The 16,530-nt window shown below is 33.8% G+C and overlaps 1 protein-coding gene across 1 annotated transcript; it reads right to left on the minus strand.

Annotated features, from left to right (window-relative positions):
* Nucleotides 1–8,318: 8,318 nt before the first annotated feature.
* On the minus strand, nt 8,319–15,956 carry LOC110463434 (carbohydrate sulfotransferase 11-like). The gene is made up of 4 exons (XM_021518036.1): nt 15,495–15,956; nt 14,705–14,757; nt 11,489–11,704; nt 8,319–10,654 (listed from the first exon to the last, which is right to left on the minus strand). Exons 1-4 carry the CDS (start codon nt 15,616–15,618, stop codon nt 9,731–9,733), a joined length of 1,317 nt encoding a protein of 438 aa, XP_021373711.1. The 5' UTR covers nt 15,619–15,956; the 3' UTR covers nt 8,319–9,730.
* Nucleotides 15,957–16,530: the final 574 nt, after the last annotated feature.

The following is a 16,530-nucleotide window of genomic DNA, read 5'->3' on the forward strand; positions in this document are numbered from 1 at the left end:
TCCGCTTATACTGATCCCCCTCTCCATCTTGAGACTCGCGATCGGCCCAGACGCGGTCCCCGTACTGTAGCTGACGCGTCGAGACACATTGATCATGAGCCTACGAAAAACTTACCCTAAGAGAATGTAGCAAAATATCAGAAAAAATCCACTCCTGCTGCACCCCATGTGTGCACCACTAAGGGTGGTCCATCATTTACGCAGAGACGATGACTGTGTGGTACTGCAGTGTGACCACTGCAGAGTAGTGTATGAACCCCCGACTGCTGCCTTTTTTCTTTTGTTTTTTTTTTGTTTTTTCAAATTGTTTATTCCTTATCTATAGTATACATATATTTACGTACATGTCTCAATAAGTAAACGACTATGTATCATACATAAATCAGTCCGTATTTACTCATTGCACTGGTCATCCAGTTTATTACACATTATATTATGTGTATTTTTTCCGTCTACTGCAAGCTCGTGCACGGGTATACTGGTTGTTAAAATACCATACAGTAGACCGGAGTGCCAACATTCCAATCAAATTTGTATCTATGTTGTATTACAATATTTAAGGATTAGTATGGTTACTACACCCTACCCATATTTTAATACATATGTGCAGCTACAAAACTGCATACATACATGTGCTATAAAGATTACAAACGTTGATGTGTATCATATTATACATCAGGTAACGTATAGATCTATTACATATGTATTGCACGTTTTGAATTTAGCATAAGTTTGTGCATGAGTATGTATACATTGGATTAGAGTGTTCTGTTACTAATGCGCTTGTGTAATGTCTAATACGGCTATTACACTATCCATACTTTGTTTAAATACGTATACCAGTATATACATGTAGCTATAAGGTTACATTTAGTAAAATGTATGCCATAATATTTATATATAACTTATAAATTATCTTACTTGTAATGGTATACTCACCACCAGAGACATATAGTATTTCATATAGAAGTTGCCACATCTAGCGTGCAGTTGAGTAATAGAGATTGTTACAATATATGTTTATACATAAGCATTCGTAATCCTATGCATTGCCTTAACGTGTCAAGTGCCACAATTGTATTGTCCCACATCTCCGTGTGTTTTACCCACCTGGCTCACCTATGCTGGTGAAATCGAACGAAGTTAATATAAGATGCCCAACATGCATCTATTCATAGTACGTAGAGAGTGCATTCTAATGGTACAAGGATAAGAGTTTCCGGTATTACTCCTAGTCGCTCAAACGTTTTGTAAGCATGAACAAAAATATATAGCTGTCATGAAGTTATCAAACCAGGCCCAAGATGTTCTCCACGTGGACCATCGATGATATCGTTTGGTAAAATTTGTGTTTATTACACGTGTAATGTTTCTTGTTTGTTTTTGTGTTTACTTTTTTTGTATTAATTTTTAATTTCTTATGCTCGAATGTGCGTACAATAACAACCCGTATCCGCACAAACATTCGTTTCGAACAATACCAATGTCTATGATCAGCTTACAAGTAGTACTAGAATGGAACTACAAATCATTATTTGACGTATTATTACACTTATTTTACATGTTAGATCTACATCTTGAGGAACCCATAGTCTGGGCGTGTGTTTTCTCTTCATATTCGATAATGACTTTGTACTTGATGTACTTGTACAATGTCCAGCCTGTGGGGTCCGTATCATATGTACCTGTGTATTTACAATGTTGTGATCTCTTCCTGTCTCTGAACTCAGCAAATGTAAATATCAGCTTCCAATACACGGTTAAAGGGATACTCCTATAGTTATGTGTAGATGTGCATCCTAATCCAGGAACTAATACAAGTAGTGACCAATATATTTCTGACAACTTTACACTCTGTCATATAAATGCTTGTTCACTAAGGAACAAAACTGATATTATTGATGCTGAATATTGAGAATGTGATATTGTCTGTGTAAGGGAGACTCATCTGAACACTTCAATTATAGATGATGATAATTATTCTGACTGAAAAAAATTCTGCTGTTTTTCGAAATGATATACAACACAGATGAGGAGCTGTTCTTATATATGTAAAAAAACAATATTATTGCAAAACGCAGAACTGATATTGAATCTGAAGATGTTGAGATTGTCTGGGTAGAAATTAAACTACAAAACAAACTTATACCTGTTGGGTGTTTAAACAGGGCTCCAGATTATATAGCCGATTACTGGAGCAAGTTAGATGAAGTCCTTGAAAAAGTCTGTGATCTAAATAAAAGTGTATTTCTACTCGGTGATATTAACCAGGATATGTTGCAATTAACCCCTAATTCCCATCTAAAAAGATTAATGACCAAATATGGATTGGAAAATATTATTAATGAATCTACTAGAATAACCTCCACATCATCAACTTCCCGCGATATGAAATTGACAAATGATACAATTAACGTCTATAATGCAGCTGTTCATTCTCCAACTTGTAGTGACCAATGTGCTATAAGTGCAACTATTTCATACAAGACACTTCGGAAAACTGCTTTTAAAAAAACATTGATATTAAGTTAAAAGTTAAAAGTTAAAAAAAAACCAAATAGAATCGGGAACATCAATCGTGGATTTAATTTATATGTATGTAAAATAGGCACATACAAACCTACTTATCGGAGCTACTTCCCCTCCTTTGATCATTTACGTTTCATAACACACTCATAAAGCTATTGAGATAAATTGCAGGCTAAACATTTTAATAAGTCACAATCACATTTACAGGTCCTGACAATGTTGACAATCTGTTTATCTTTCCTTTAATCATTATGTTTATTTCCTATTTTTATAGTTACAATCAAATATGTGTCTTACGTTCATCCGTCCTCCAACAAGGTGGTGCACAATGCTGGTAGGTTTCTTCGTCCTCTGGTTCGGTAGTTGTTTGAATTTCACATAATTAAGTTTTGTCCTGTGTCTAGCATCACCAATGGGTCATATAATGACAGCGCAGCTATATATATATATTTGACATTTTAATAATACAGACTTTGTTAATGCTTATCATTATCTTTCAGCAATTAACTGGGAAGATGAGCTCAGTAACACAGATAATATTGAAGTTTTAAATGAATTTTTTTCTTGTAAAATAATGACATGTATTGACAAATTTGTACCACATAAGACTGTAGTAATAAAACCAAATGATAAAATATTAATAAATAATGAAATCCGCCTGAAAATGAAACAGAGAAATAGACAACATTCAAAGGCTAAACAGGTTAATACTCCCACTTCATGGGGAAAATATAGACAGCTAAGAAATTCAGTAATTACCATGATTAGAAATGCAAAACAAAATTATCTTTCAAAATTACAAAACTCTCTTACTGACAAAAGGATTCCCCTGGAAAATGATGGCGAATAGCAAAATCTGTTATTAATTGAAAAATTAAAAAAATATACTGATAATCCTTTGGAAATTAATGGCGAATTGAAAGTACATCCTTTAGATAAGTCTGAATCATTTAACTCTTTCTTCACATTTTTTACAACTGATGAAACTAACTAATATGCCTCCTTTCCCCCATCAACAATCAAATATTATGATTACTCAGCAAGATGTGTGATGTGACCAGCTCCATCTCATTAATGTAAAGAAGCCCCCAGGCCCTGACTCAATTCACCCTAAATTTATCAAATGTGTATCTGAATCACATGTTAAGCCTTTCCGCATTCTTTTTAATAAAACTCTGGAATCTGTCGATTTAACTCAAATCTGGAAACATGCTGATGTTACTGCTATTTTTAAGGGCAAGGGGATGAGGAGTAGTGATCCATCTAATTACAGACCTATTTTTATCACACCATTTTTTAGTAAAATGCTTGAAAAGATAGTTTTGAAATATCTATTCAACTATCTGTCAACAAATAATATAATTTCTAAAAATCAATCTGGATTTCTCCCCAAAGACTCTACAGTGTACCAGTTATTAACAGTATATGATACAGTGCTTAAACAACTTGATAGAAGAAAAGAAGCAAGACTAGTTTTTTGCGATATTAGTAAAGCATTTGACAGGGTTTGGTATGATGGACTTGTATATAAATTAAAAATGTATGGCATTAAAGATAATGTGCTTAACTGGCTCTCTAATTACTTTATCGGTAGGCAGCAACGTGTAGTAATTAATGAATTTCAATCTTCCTGGAAGACTTTATCAACTGGGGAACCACAGGGCTCGGTCCTCGGTCCATATTTATTTCTTATTTATATTAATGACTTAGAAAATGAAATTCAGTCTAATGTCACTTATTTTGCTGATCATACTTCATTATTTGTGCTAATAGATAATGATAAAATAGCTGCTGCTGAAATTTTAAATACTGATCTTAATAGAATATCTATGTTGGCAAATATATGGGGTTTACCTTTTAATCCCAACAAAAGAGAAGCCATTCTAATTTTAAACAAACATACTACTGATGGACTACATCCTGACCTTATATTCATTAACAACATTGTGGCAAACGTAAAAAAGCATAAACATCTTGGAGTTTTTCTTAATTGTCATGGTTCATGGTCAGACCACATCAATTTTATTCACGAAAAAACATATAAAACTAGAATTATGTCAGTGAGACATTAAAGCCACTTTAAATTTAATTGCTTCAGTAACACGTTGAGCATCAATATCTACTATAATACCTCAGGTATGTGTTCGGTATTTTGCTAATTGAAAATCAGGTCATGTGATGATGCTGCCTTCGGAATTTCCAAAATCAATCAACACTTAACATGCCTTACAAACATTTCTCCCGCTCCTCTTTTTTCACCCTCTTTTGTGACGCATTGTTGTAACTTTCATTAATTAGCATCCTCCAATGATGTGACATGAGCATTTACGTGCAGAATGGCAATCGGTAAATGGGTAATAAAGAATAGGTGCATTTTACACCTTTACTTGACATTGTACTCCTTTTTTATTCATATTAATAATAATTATTCATATATGTAGTGACTTTATTTACTGTCATTGAATATACAATTCATCACAAAATCTCACAAATGTTCTTGGAATATATTTGAATAATTTTTCTCAATGCGACTTTACCAACGTAAGAGTTATTTCCCTTACACCGGATTGGATAATATTTTGACACAGCGTGAATTCTTGTCAAACAGCAGCGGCAGTTGTGTCATGTTCCTAAATTGTTATATTTTCATAAATAAATACATCAGAAATAGCATGCTGTGTTACAGAAATGTTTGATAAGCATACACAGTTCACATATAGTCTCGTCCGCGGTAGCAACGATGGTTTATTACCGTTATCAACCTAAGCACGATACTACGTTCCCGTTTGAAACATCAAAATAGAGGTTATACTTCATCACTCATACGGTTTATAAGTATATATATGTACTTTTTCCTTGAACTGACAAAGGATAAAAAGCTAGACCGTACATACAGCGTCAATGCTTGACAGTCTTCACATGTGCTTTCTCGAATCAGAGTCACAAAAAAACACTCCAAACGCTCAAACCCAGTGCACGAATTTCACCACCACAACACTCGTAAAATGCACCGGAGATAAACATTTTGTTTTCAGCAATTATTTGAAGTCTGGATTATTATTTGGAGAAGAGTATCAGAAGACTATGTAACCCACCGTTGAGTTTCAGAGATTCTACTTTCTATTTACGACAACGAAACTATATTGCGGAAGCATGAACGACTGAATTATGCGCACGCACCCCGAGCGGAAGTGGGTCCGTCATTTAAAGAGCGGCTTAAAATGAATCTGTTCAGATCACTTAAGCAACGGTTCGACAGGAAATCTTTGAAAATAATATACAAATCTTATATTCGTCCAAACCTCGAGTATGCAAGTGTTGTGTGGATTAATTGCAATCAGACAGAATCTGATCTTCTTCAATCCATCAAGCTAGATGCTGCTAGAATAGTTACTGGATTATGTAGGGGTACTAGTCATGCAGTCATTTATAATGAACTAGGATGGGATACACTTAAGAAACGCAGAAATGACCAGCAACATATGTTAAATGTTTAAATAACGAACCGTCATAGCCTAATTATCTGTTTGAAAACACTGAACCTTATATTATAAACAATGACTTAGTGACCCATGATATTCGACATCAACGTATACTTCAAACACCCATTTGCAGAACTACATTGTAGTATATATCTTAACATTTTCTTTCCTAGTATGATGTCTCGGTCGAATAGATCCGATTGTTATTATTATAATTTGAGGTCGGTAATGAACTTAAAAAGCAACTCGTCCATCATGCCATTCTTCCTAATGCTGATGATACGTGTACAGATGGTTTTAAATATGGAGGGACTAGATCTTTTAACGTCATTTTGTGTCAACTTAGAAACCATGCAAGTCTATTAAATTCTGATCTGTTTAGAGACCACCTTACTAATAGCCCATCCTGTAAATGTGCCAACCATGACAAAGATGTGAATCACTTCGTTCTATACTATAGGTATATAACGCAAAGACAAAACCTATTAGATTCTCTGACACATTCGCAGCTTAACATTCAATTAAACCTACATTTAAATCTCGACTTAAACCTGATTGAACATTTAGTAAATAATATCAATATACTAACTAGGGGAAGTAACCACTTTAGTCATGATCTTAATTCTGCTATTTGTGTCTGTGTTCAGAAATATATTGAGTCTACTAACAGACTTTGAAATAACTGTTAATTCTAGTCACAATGTGTATGTATACATGTCTATATGAATACTCCTCCAACACGGCTCATGCTCTGGATTGGTGGTGTGTATGGACATTTTAGTGCTGCCCAGTTATAATTGTTATCTGGAGCAGGAGGGGTGATGGAGGACTAGTTGGTGTTACAAATTATTCAACTATTAATATTTGATATTTACTGTATTGAGTGGAGGTTCCAGTTTTTGATATTTATATATGTTGTAATATTTATAAAATTTGATTATTTACAAATGCAGTATACACACATGGCTTTCTATATATATATATATTATATATATTTTATATATACTGGTTACTAAGTGAAGAAAAAATAATAAAACAAAAACAACTGTATTTGTTTTACCTCAGTAATTTTAATGTTTTTAATTTTTAATTTTGCTTAGTTCAGAGACAGATAGGAACTATTAAGTACTATTTAATGTTCCAAGCAAGTGATAATATGTTGATATCTAAATTATAATTATGTTATTGTTTGAAATGTATGTAACCCAAGGGAGAGAGCTTGTATAGGCATAGCCTGTTGCCCAATTCCCATTGAATCATTTGATTTAATCAAATATTTGGGTGTTGGGGTGTGGGTGTGTGTTGGTGTTGGTGATGGTGTGTTGGTTTGTGTGTCCTATGTTCATCATTTTAACTTAAACTATTAAACTAGTTAGCTAGATGTTGGAAGATTAAAACATAAAATCATTTATATTATAAATTATTTTCGGGACCTATTTCATTTTGATGTATTAAAAACTTTATATGTCCAAAATATTGAGTATGGTTATAATTAATGTAAGACTTCGTAATCCCATTTTAGTTTAGATTAGTTTGGAAAAAAGGGTTCAGTAATCTGTGTTTATTGCCAGATCTTGTTTTCAGACTGTACGATACACGATAATTATTTTGAGACTTAGTAACTTATTACACAATAAGAACCCTTCAAACATCTAACCATTTTCACCAGGCAATTCCTCTATTAACCAATTATTTCCAAAGATTTCATGAAGGCATTTGATTCAGGTAAAGAAATAAGAGTAGTATTTTGTGACATCAGCAAAGCATTTGATAGGTTTTAGCACATAGGGCTGTTGTATAAATTTATCATCAATTGGAATAACTGGATCGCTGTTAAAATGGTTCGAAAACAAACTACTTAACGAATAGAAAACAAAGACTAAATATCAATAATATTCACTCTGATTGGGCAGGAATTAAGGCTGGAGTTCCACAGGGTTCAATACTTAAACCTTTGGGGTTTTTTAATCTATATTAATGACATAGTCAACGATATCAATTTTTTTATCAAATTATTTGCTGATGATACTACTCTGTACATGATAGTTGAAAACCCCTTAAAAACAAACAACAGTATGGAGTCATATCTACTAACGATTACTGTATGGTCCAAATCTTGGTTAGTTGATCTCAATCCTAAAAAAACGGAAGGTATGACCCTTGGCAGAAAAAACAGTCAACCCCATCCAATCTTACATATGTGCAATGAAGAAATATCAGAGGTACTGTTGCATAAACATCTTGCAGTTATTTTTTCTAATAATGGCAGTTGGGTTGAACATGTAAAACAAATAATTCAGAAAGCAACGTCTATATTAAATATTATACAATCTCTAAAATTTAAACTCGACAGGCAAACATTACAAAATATATATTTTTCGTGTATTAGCACACTTGTAGAATATGCTGATACTGTCTGGTATAAAATTCCCAAAGAATGTATTTCTAAACTAGAGAATGTTAATTTGGAAGCTGCTAGGATTGTTTCAGATGCTTCTAAACTTGTAAGCTTAGACAAACTATGTACAGAAGTTGGATGGAATAAATTAATAGACCGTAGACTCCATCATAAATCGTTACAATTCCATAAAATGTTTTATCAAAATACTCCAGACATTTTACATAAGTGTAACGACACTTGTTTTTGTTTCCTTTTCTGTTCTATAAAACATGTACTTCGATGTATTGTCAAACAAAATTTGAATAAAACAAAGTTTAAACCAAACATCTAACCTTGATATCCAACAAGCCCTGCACCTTCGCTATGGAAATTGTCCATGTTTTTTTTTATATGTTTTGTGTATGTTGTGTGTATATGTGTTACGCGACTAGGCCACCGTGGTCGAGACTGTGGAGTCAGCCATATGTGACACCGAATCGTAATGTGTGATGTTGAATAACTAAAGGACGAAAATAGCCGACGAATATTTCCTTAATTGTTTCCATCTCGTAGAGGAATTTACTTCACACAACTCGCGAGAGGGTGAAAAACTACAAAACGAAACAAATAAAACACTCATAAGATTACTGAAAACTAACTAGGTCAAACAATGGTAATTATCTAAAACTGACAAAAAATGTTCGAGCTAAACAATAGCCATTTTACTAGTACAACTCAATCATATCATTTTGTCTATTAGTTAAGGCTTCTTTTATATGAACAGTATGCCATCAACATTACATACATAGTAAAATTACAATTGATCTATACCACCGAATAATAAATTAGACAAGACCCTGTGCTAACCAGATCCTTCAAAACACAACACGTCAAATACCAGACAAAATTATGGCTAGTTGCACGATATCATCTTTACTATCATTCATATTAATACAGTTGGTACAATATATAATGAAGTATAATGAAGTACAAAATAATAAAATATACTATTTGACTACGTTATTGTGTCGAGCAAACAAGCAGACGACACCGATTGAAATCTTGCGGGACTCACCAAAGCCCAACAAAACCATCGGATTTACCAAACGTACAGAATGAACAACTGCATATAACATAAAAACTGGAATCAAAGATACATTATGAAATAAATCATAAGGTTATTATAAACACTTACTCCTTAGGGTGTGTTTTGACTGCTGAGATGAAATACATTTTTTTTATCAAGCCATGTTTCCCCAATACTTATACCAAAATTACCCATACTTACACCAAAAGTATAAACTAACATAAGCACTATTACTTTATGAGGGTACGAATGTTACGTATCATATTTAAAGAACCATGGTTCAATTACAGTCCTTTCTGTGTTGAACAATTGCTCTGGTTGACAGTCATATCCGTACAAATCACAGTCCGGTTGGAACATTTTACTAAGCTTATCTAAATCTTCCCTGTCTAACGTGGAGTACGCCTCTTTAAAAGCTTCTGCTTTGTTTTTTCTTGCTTTGGACCGTTTCTCCGCATTCCCCATCGCATTATACACAATACTCATTAGTTTGGTCTTTGTGAGACCCTCACTCTCTTCGGTAGTGAGGGGAAATTCCGATTCTTTTGTGAGAACACCACGGATTTGAAATTGTTTCCAGAGTCTTTTTTGAGCCTCATAGAACGTTACTTTACAATCATTAGCATAGCTATCCCGGAAATAAAATAACCAATTAAACTGGTCTACTATTGTGTCGTTCAAATATTGCTCTCGAAAATCCTTGTTTAGGGATCGCATCAAATCTGTTCTACCTATGCGATCCAGAATATAGAAAATATCCTGAGAAAGGCTGTCCAAAGTACCGATCACCTGCCATTTGTACCGACAAGGATCACAATGCTCATAAGAAGGGGTAAAATGTCCATTTCTTTTCTGGTTGACTTCATCTGCGTATAAGACTGTTTTTACAAACTCTTTAAATGTTAAGTTATGTCCACATTCAGTTGATTCATTCCGCGTAACGTGTACTCCAAAGCCGCCATATATTTTCCAGAAGAGCAAATTTGGTGAAAAAAGCTTATCTACATAGGCTGATAACAATCGACCGTACGGCTCACGGACAAACATAAATGTTAGGGATTCCTTCATGAATCTATCGACCATGCCTTCCGGAATACTAGTCAGGTTATTGAAATTAGCCAGTGCAATTACTGTGCTGTCAAAAGGCGATTTAGCGTGTGCTTCACCAACCACAAGCTGAAAGATGAAGAAATAGGTGGGTTAGTGTCAGTATAGAGTATTGGATGGATTAAATGAAAAACTACAGTAAGCTCCTTATTTTCATGTACTCTTTTCACAAGAATAAAAGTTTAACTTTTTGCATTATCAAATCATTATACTTGTATTGAATCAGCCATAATATCATAAATCGTTCATTCTAATCTTAAATAATAAATATATTTTCGTTGATCTTAACTCCAATTGAGAAACAAATAAGCAATTAGATACATTATAGTTCATTATATTTCAGAATTAAAGTGTCTTTGCATCATCCTAAAACCACACAAATGAAAAACATCGGTCACAATACTACTACTGAAACATGATACGGTATTTTGGTCATGACGCTTTTAAATGTTCAGTGTATTGAAGAATACCACAACCTCAATATGCTGTGTTTTGATGTAAATGAATATCTGTAATAACTACAAGATACATAGTCCGTTGCGATAGCGAAACAAACACAAACACTCGGTAATAATCGCCGGACAAGTTTGTTTTTTATTCCTTCTAAATGGTAGTCACACTTAAAAGCGTTCATACCATGGTTCAGACACTGACAGCATCCTTATTGCAAATGTGATTTTAAATACTTTAAAAGAAACCAGCGGCTCGGCAATTAAAACCAAACATTCTATTCCTCAATTTTAATGTACTTAATGTTAGCCCTAGAATTAATAACTAAATACAATGGTTTATTCTTATGAAAATAATAAATATTGTATTGTATTCTCATTGATGAGTATTCGTCTAATTCATTTGGCAAGGTTTTGAAAACATTTTATTTAATAAAACTAAATAATCCTTTACCCGCAAAACACGTTTCCAGAATGTCGAAGCAATCTTTTCTACTGGACAATAGGCTATTCCCAACACTTGATCAATTATTATATTGTTTTTCACATATTTTGCTGTTTTCTTTCCCTTCATTTCAGCCTCACGACCAACACATGCTTTCAACATTCGGTTTCTTCTTTCTTGATACATTGCTTCCATGTCAGAGGTTACAAATGAAAGGTTCTTCTTCTACAATCGTAAAAACGAACAAACAAGGAAAATATTCCACAGTGTTAACAATATGACAGAATGTATTACAGCGACAACACAGAGGCACACAGAACTGAAGGTCAATAACAACGGACAACAGAGAGAATCAAGTGGACGAATTACCCGACGGTAAGACATCATCAACGTCCAATTGTGTCAGGTGTGAGACAGTGTATCACATCAAATGTAAGCCCGTCTCTCGGCTAGGAGCTATCCGAGAACCTGATCATGTGTTTAAACGAAATCAAACATTTGTGATTAAGGTCGTCATATTTTTGTCATACGTTTTAGCAAATATTGAAGCAGCTGGTGTGCGAAAGAACAGTGAATCGTTGGGGATAATTCTATATATAATAAAAAGGTTAAACATGTCATCGTCGCGGAACGTTACTTTTTCTGACTTTCATATTATCAAATCATTGGTATAAAATACAAATTTAGATTTATTTATCCATCTTTTAGAAACAAGATGTCCCTGACCACATAGCCCAATCTAATGTTAGATATATGACATGTAGCGATTTGAAATGGATTTTAAACTATGCCATGAAGAACTGCAAGAACTCGCGTGTTCGTACAGTACAAGCCAGTTTATAGTAAGGCTGCTGTCTAGTGTAAACGTAAATAAACCATAAAAGCATAATAAATTACTATCCTGTGCAATTCAATATCACAACCGATACATGTATGTAAAATAAACATTATCTAGTTACATCGAACCCAAATTTTAGAGGCGATAGCTACTCACAACTATGAACTGTATATTGGCCAACATTCACGAGGGTTATACTTTCGCATAATTTTGCAAACGCATTAAAATGCGTGAAAGTTCCAATATCGTGAATATTGTAGATCTCGGCAATAAAACATTACCTGTGTAAGGTAAAGCTCATTTGTAGACAGTGAATGGGATCTTGTAACGACGCTGATTTGGGAATCGAGCACTAACATTTTCATCTTAAATCGCTGCTCAAGATTTACACTACCACAGATGGGCACAAACTAATGAGTATCTTAAAGTTCACAAGAATCGTACGCCAATTCAACACATCGGCTAACGACATACAATGGAATTCAATTGAAAACAACTTTATCACTTATCTATTAGCAAATAAATGTAACTGCCGATGTCGGTTTTTCATTCATAGTAGCGAATAACACTCGTATCGAAGTGTTACAGAAAATGGGATTCGCGAATAGGTTCGAAAACAAACTAGCAGACTTTAACATCCTAGCAAAATTAAATAGCATAAAGGGCTAAGGAATACAAATTCCATCCTACCGGTAGTACTTCTTGCGTAATAGTCATTTGTACATTATAAGTACTTCCAACCCTCATACCTGTAGGCATGTTTGAATGTAACGGCTTTGACATGGTTTTGTATTATAATTTACTAAATTTTAGGACTACATTACCAACAGTCTAAAAAAGGTATAATAGAATATCTTTTACACAGTAATAGAATCCGCTGACTTCTTAAATTTAAACTTATCCTAGGTCACAATCATATCCAAATAGTCACAACTGCTCTTTTCTATAGTTAAAAATAATGTTATCAATTGCAAACTGCTTTGGAGAAGGTAATATTTGGACGCCATTGCTTGAAATGGATAATACAAAATTGAATTTGGGATGGAGGGATCGATCGGGATTAGCAGTGGACCAATAGAAATATCAAAATATTTAAAGAATATATGCTTAATGCATATATTTCTATATATAGTAGTCTTTCCATAACGGCTACATTACAACTAATGTTCATTTAAAAATCCTTCTTTTGCCCCATTTCCCAACTCCTACTCGTGGTCAAATAAAAGGAGTGCAGTCACGTAAGACAAACATTCCTTATATTAAAACGTTTATACAGAAAACGCTTACCATAATGGAGCGACTGGTAAGTGGGACCGTTTGGAAATAATAGAACACAAATCAGAACTTCTCATCAAAACATTGACGTATGAATGTCGTAGACATATAACAAGCATAAACAGAGGGAAGTAATGCATAGATATACAAGTATCCTTTGTAATATCATTACATATTTTAAAATTCAATTTACAGGGATGTCATGATGGCAGGCTTGGGTTTCGTATTTAAAATGATAATATCAAAGTGTCCAAAAACATCGAACTTAAAATCGATAAAACCAGTGATAAATGTGAACAAATGAAAGATTCACACCGATACCATTGCAAAAACATATCTGGAGAATACGACTAGTTCCAGAGAGAGTGGGCGTCTTCTGCTTCATCAACGGCACCCGACATGTAAATATAAGTAAAAAAACAAGTAATGAAACGTCCTCACATCGGAAGATCAGGTGGTGTCAACATAACCACAAGGCTCGACATTTATCACAAAAGTGGTGATATTCGGAGAATTCTCTTTAATACCAATTCAACTGCGACATGTAAACATCGTCCATTGGAGATACAGGGATGTTACTATCAAAAAAGGGAACGTTTATTATCGGAATTCGAAATCGTCCCGTTTATCGTACAGATAAATATTAAGCCGTTCCAGTTAGTCATGTTGCACGTTAAGATCGAGGTAAGAAGCAGAAGAAGACGAGTCTGTAGTGTTCTTGGTTTAAAGTATTCAACTTTAAACCCTAACAGATTTCAGCCATTACCTTCAAGTCCTGTATGTTTTTGTTATGAAGGAAACTAAAAGTCTCAAAACTCCTGCGTCTTTTGATTAATGAAAACTGCCATACTACTAAAAACAATTTCTTACATAGAATCTCAAAATGGATGAGAAACATTTTTTTTTGTCATATTTGAACTAATGTATCTGATATCATAACAATAGAGGAATTTGATAAATTTAACTTCGAAATCTTTGTGCAGCCATTTTTTTATTTACTGATGATCCGGATTGTTATTTTTATCAAACTTGCTGAGTTTTCCAAAAGTATGAAAAGCCATTATTTTTTGTTAAGGTAACACTTGTTTTTGTGTTTTGTAAACATTACATACCACGTTTGCATCATATTTGTATTGCCGACCGTCGTCTCGATCATTGATACATTCTGTAATACAAATATAAAGTTACAAGTTACACAACGTATACGGATTGACATAAACGAAATGGCAACGTAAAGGAACACTGTGGATACATAGTCAACAGGTAATACCTAAGATGTACACATGCCTACTGACCAAGAAACATTTCTGACCTTATCTTGTATAATAAGCCTGCATCAAAACCAGTGTATACATTGGCTTCCTGGACATATTTACCATGAATCGCTAACACTACTACGATTCATGACATATGACCAGAACCAATGTTGTTATGACCTCCTTCACTAAAAATATTGTTTAAATCATTTTTAAGTAGAATCGTTCAGTCATTGTTTGTTATATAGTTAACTTGAATATTGTTCCCGAAATGCGACGGTGTATGTATGTATGTATGTATGTATGTATGTATGTATGTATGTTTTACGAAGTTCAGATTGATATCTTATATTTAGATTAATTTGTTAAAAATCAAATATAAATATTTACTTTATTACACCAGAAACTCATTAGTACAGTTTGCTATTATTTGTAGATTATTTTAGCTTAGTATTCAAAATTGATTCTAAGGCTAGAAATATTACACACACACAAAAATAGAAAAGAGAAGAACAGTTTTGAAACAGATGCCATTTCAAGCTATTTGTTAACAATTTTGCGTTGTTTAGTTTGTCCAGTGTCATAAAATTAATATCGACTGTCAACCAACTACATGTTTTTAAAATGAAATATGACTAAAACATACCTGTCCTCTTGCCGATATCTTCTTTAATGCGATATTTTCCAGTCACACTTGTTAAAATGTATAATGAGGTAAGACACATTATTAAACAAAGGACAAGCAGATACCTTCTTATTTTGTTTCTCATTCTGAAAGCAATCAGTTTCCGTCCAGTATCTGTTTTTCTTGAACTTAGTTTGCTGACTGCGTATGCATAAGCGTACACTAAGGTTCAGCGGATCAATACATGCCTCAAATATGGCACCGGACTACTTTATGATTCAGCGTGATTGCATACTCCCATTTACACTAGACCACTAAACACGAAACACGAGGTACAGAAAATAAGAAAAAGTACATTCATAAAATTGTTAATCACTCCGAAAAAGAATAATTAAATATAATGAAGTTTATCCATCAAATTTTGTGTCACGTGTTCTACCATGTCGATTTCACACACAATCACAGTCTGAACAGGCTGCTGACCGTCATTGCTTGCTTCCTACAACAGCTGTTTATCTTGCAAATATATTCGGGATTCTTCTTGTCAATTTATACAACAACAGGTATGCGGAAAACTTCCATGGATGCATTTCCAATACAGGCTTCGTTCCGGAACTTTTGTATAACATCACTATCAATAATGCCAACAAACGTTCGAGTGACTAATCAAGTTCATAAATTGAAAATTTAAATTAGCAAAAGTATAAAAATGTGTTTCGCTTTATGTTTTATAAATATACTCATATTACTCAGATTGACTATTTAAGTGTAGTAACCAAAGCTACCGTTGTTACTATTGTAGTAACCCATTTCGACTGTGTTTCTTTCGTTCAGCCTTTGTCTTTGTGGGGTTTAAATAAAATGCGCTCTACTTAATAAGTAGCTGTCAACTTCACTCATACAACATTATAAGCTCTCAAAAGATCTAGAAAGGCTAATGACCCGGTACGAAGCCCGAAGACCCTGCGTACACACACCCGCATGTGACTGCAGGTCAATGCGTGATATAAATTAAGCGACTAGTAATGACAGTCGTTGCAGTAATTGTTGGCTTTTT

This window comes from Mizuhopecten yessoensis, unplaced genomic scaffold (genome assembly GCF_002113885.1).
Source record: "Mizuhopecten yessoensis strain PY_sf001 unplaced genomic scaffold, ASM211388v2 scaffold10905, whole genome shotgun sequence".
NCBI classification, from domain to species: Eukaryota; Metazoa; Mollusca; class Bivalvia; order Pectinida; family Pectinidae; genus Mizuhopecten; species Mizuhopecten yessoensis.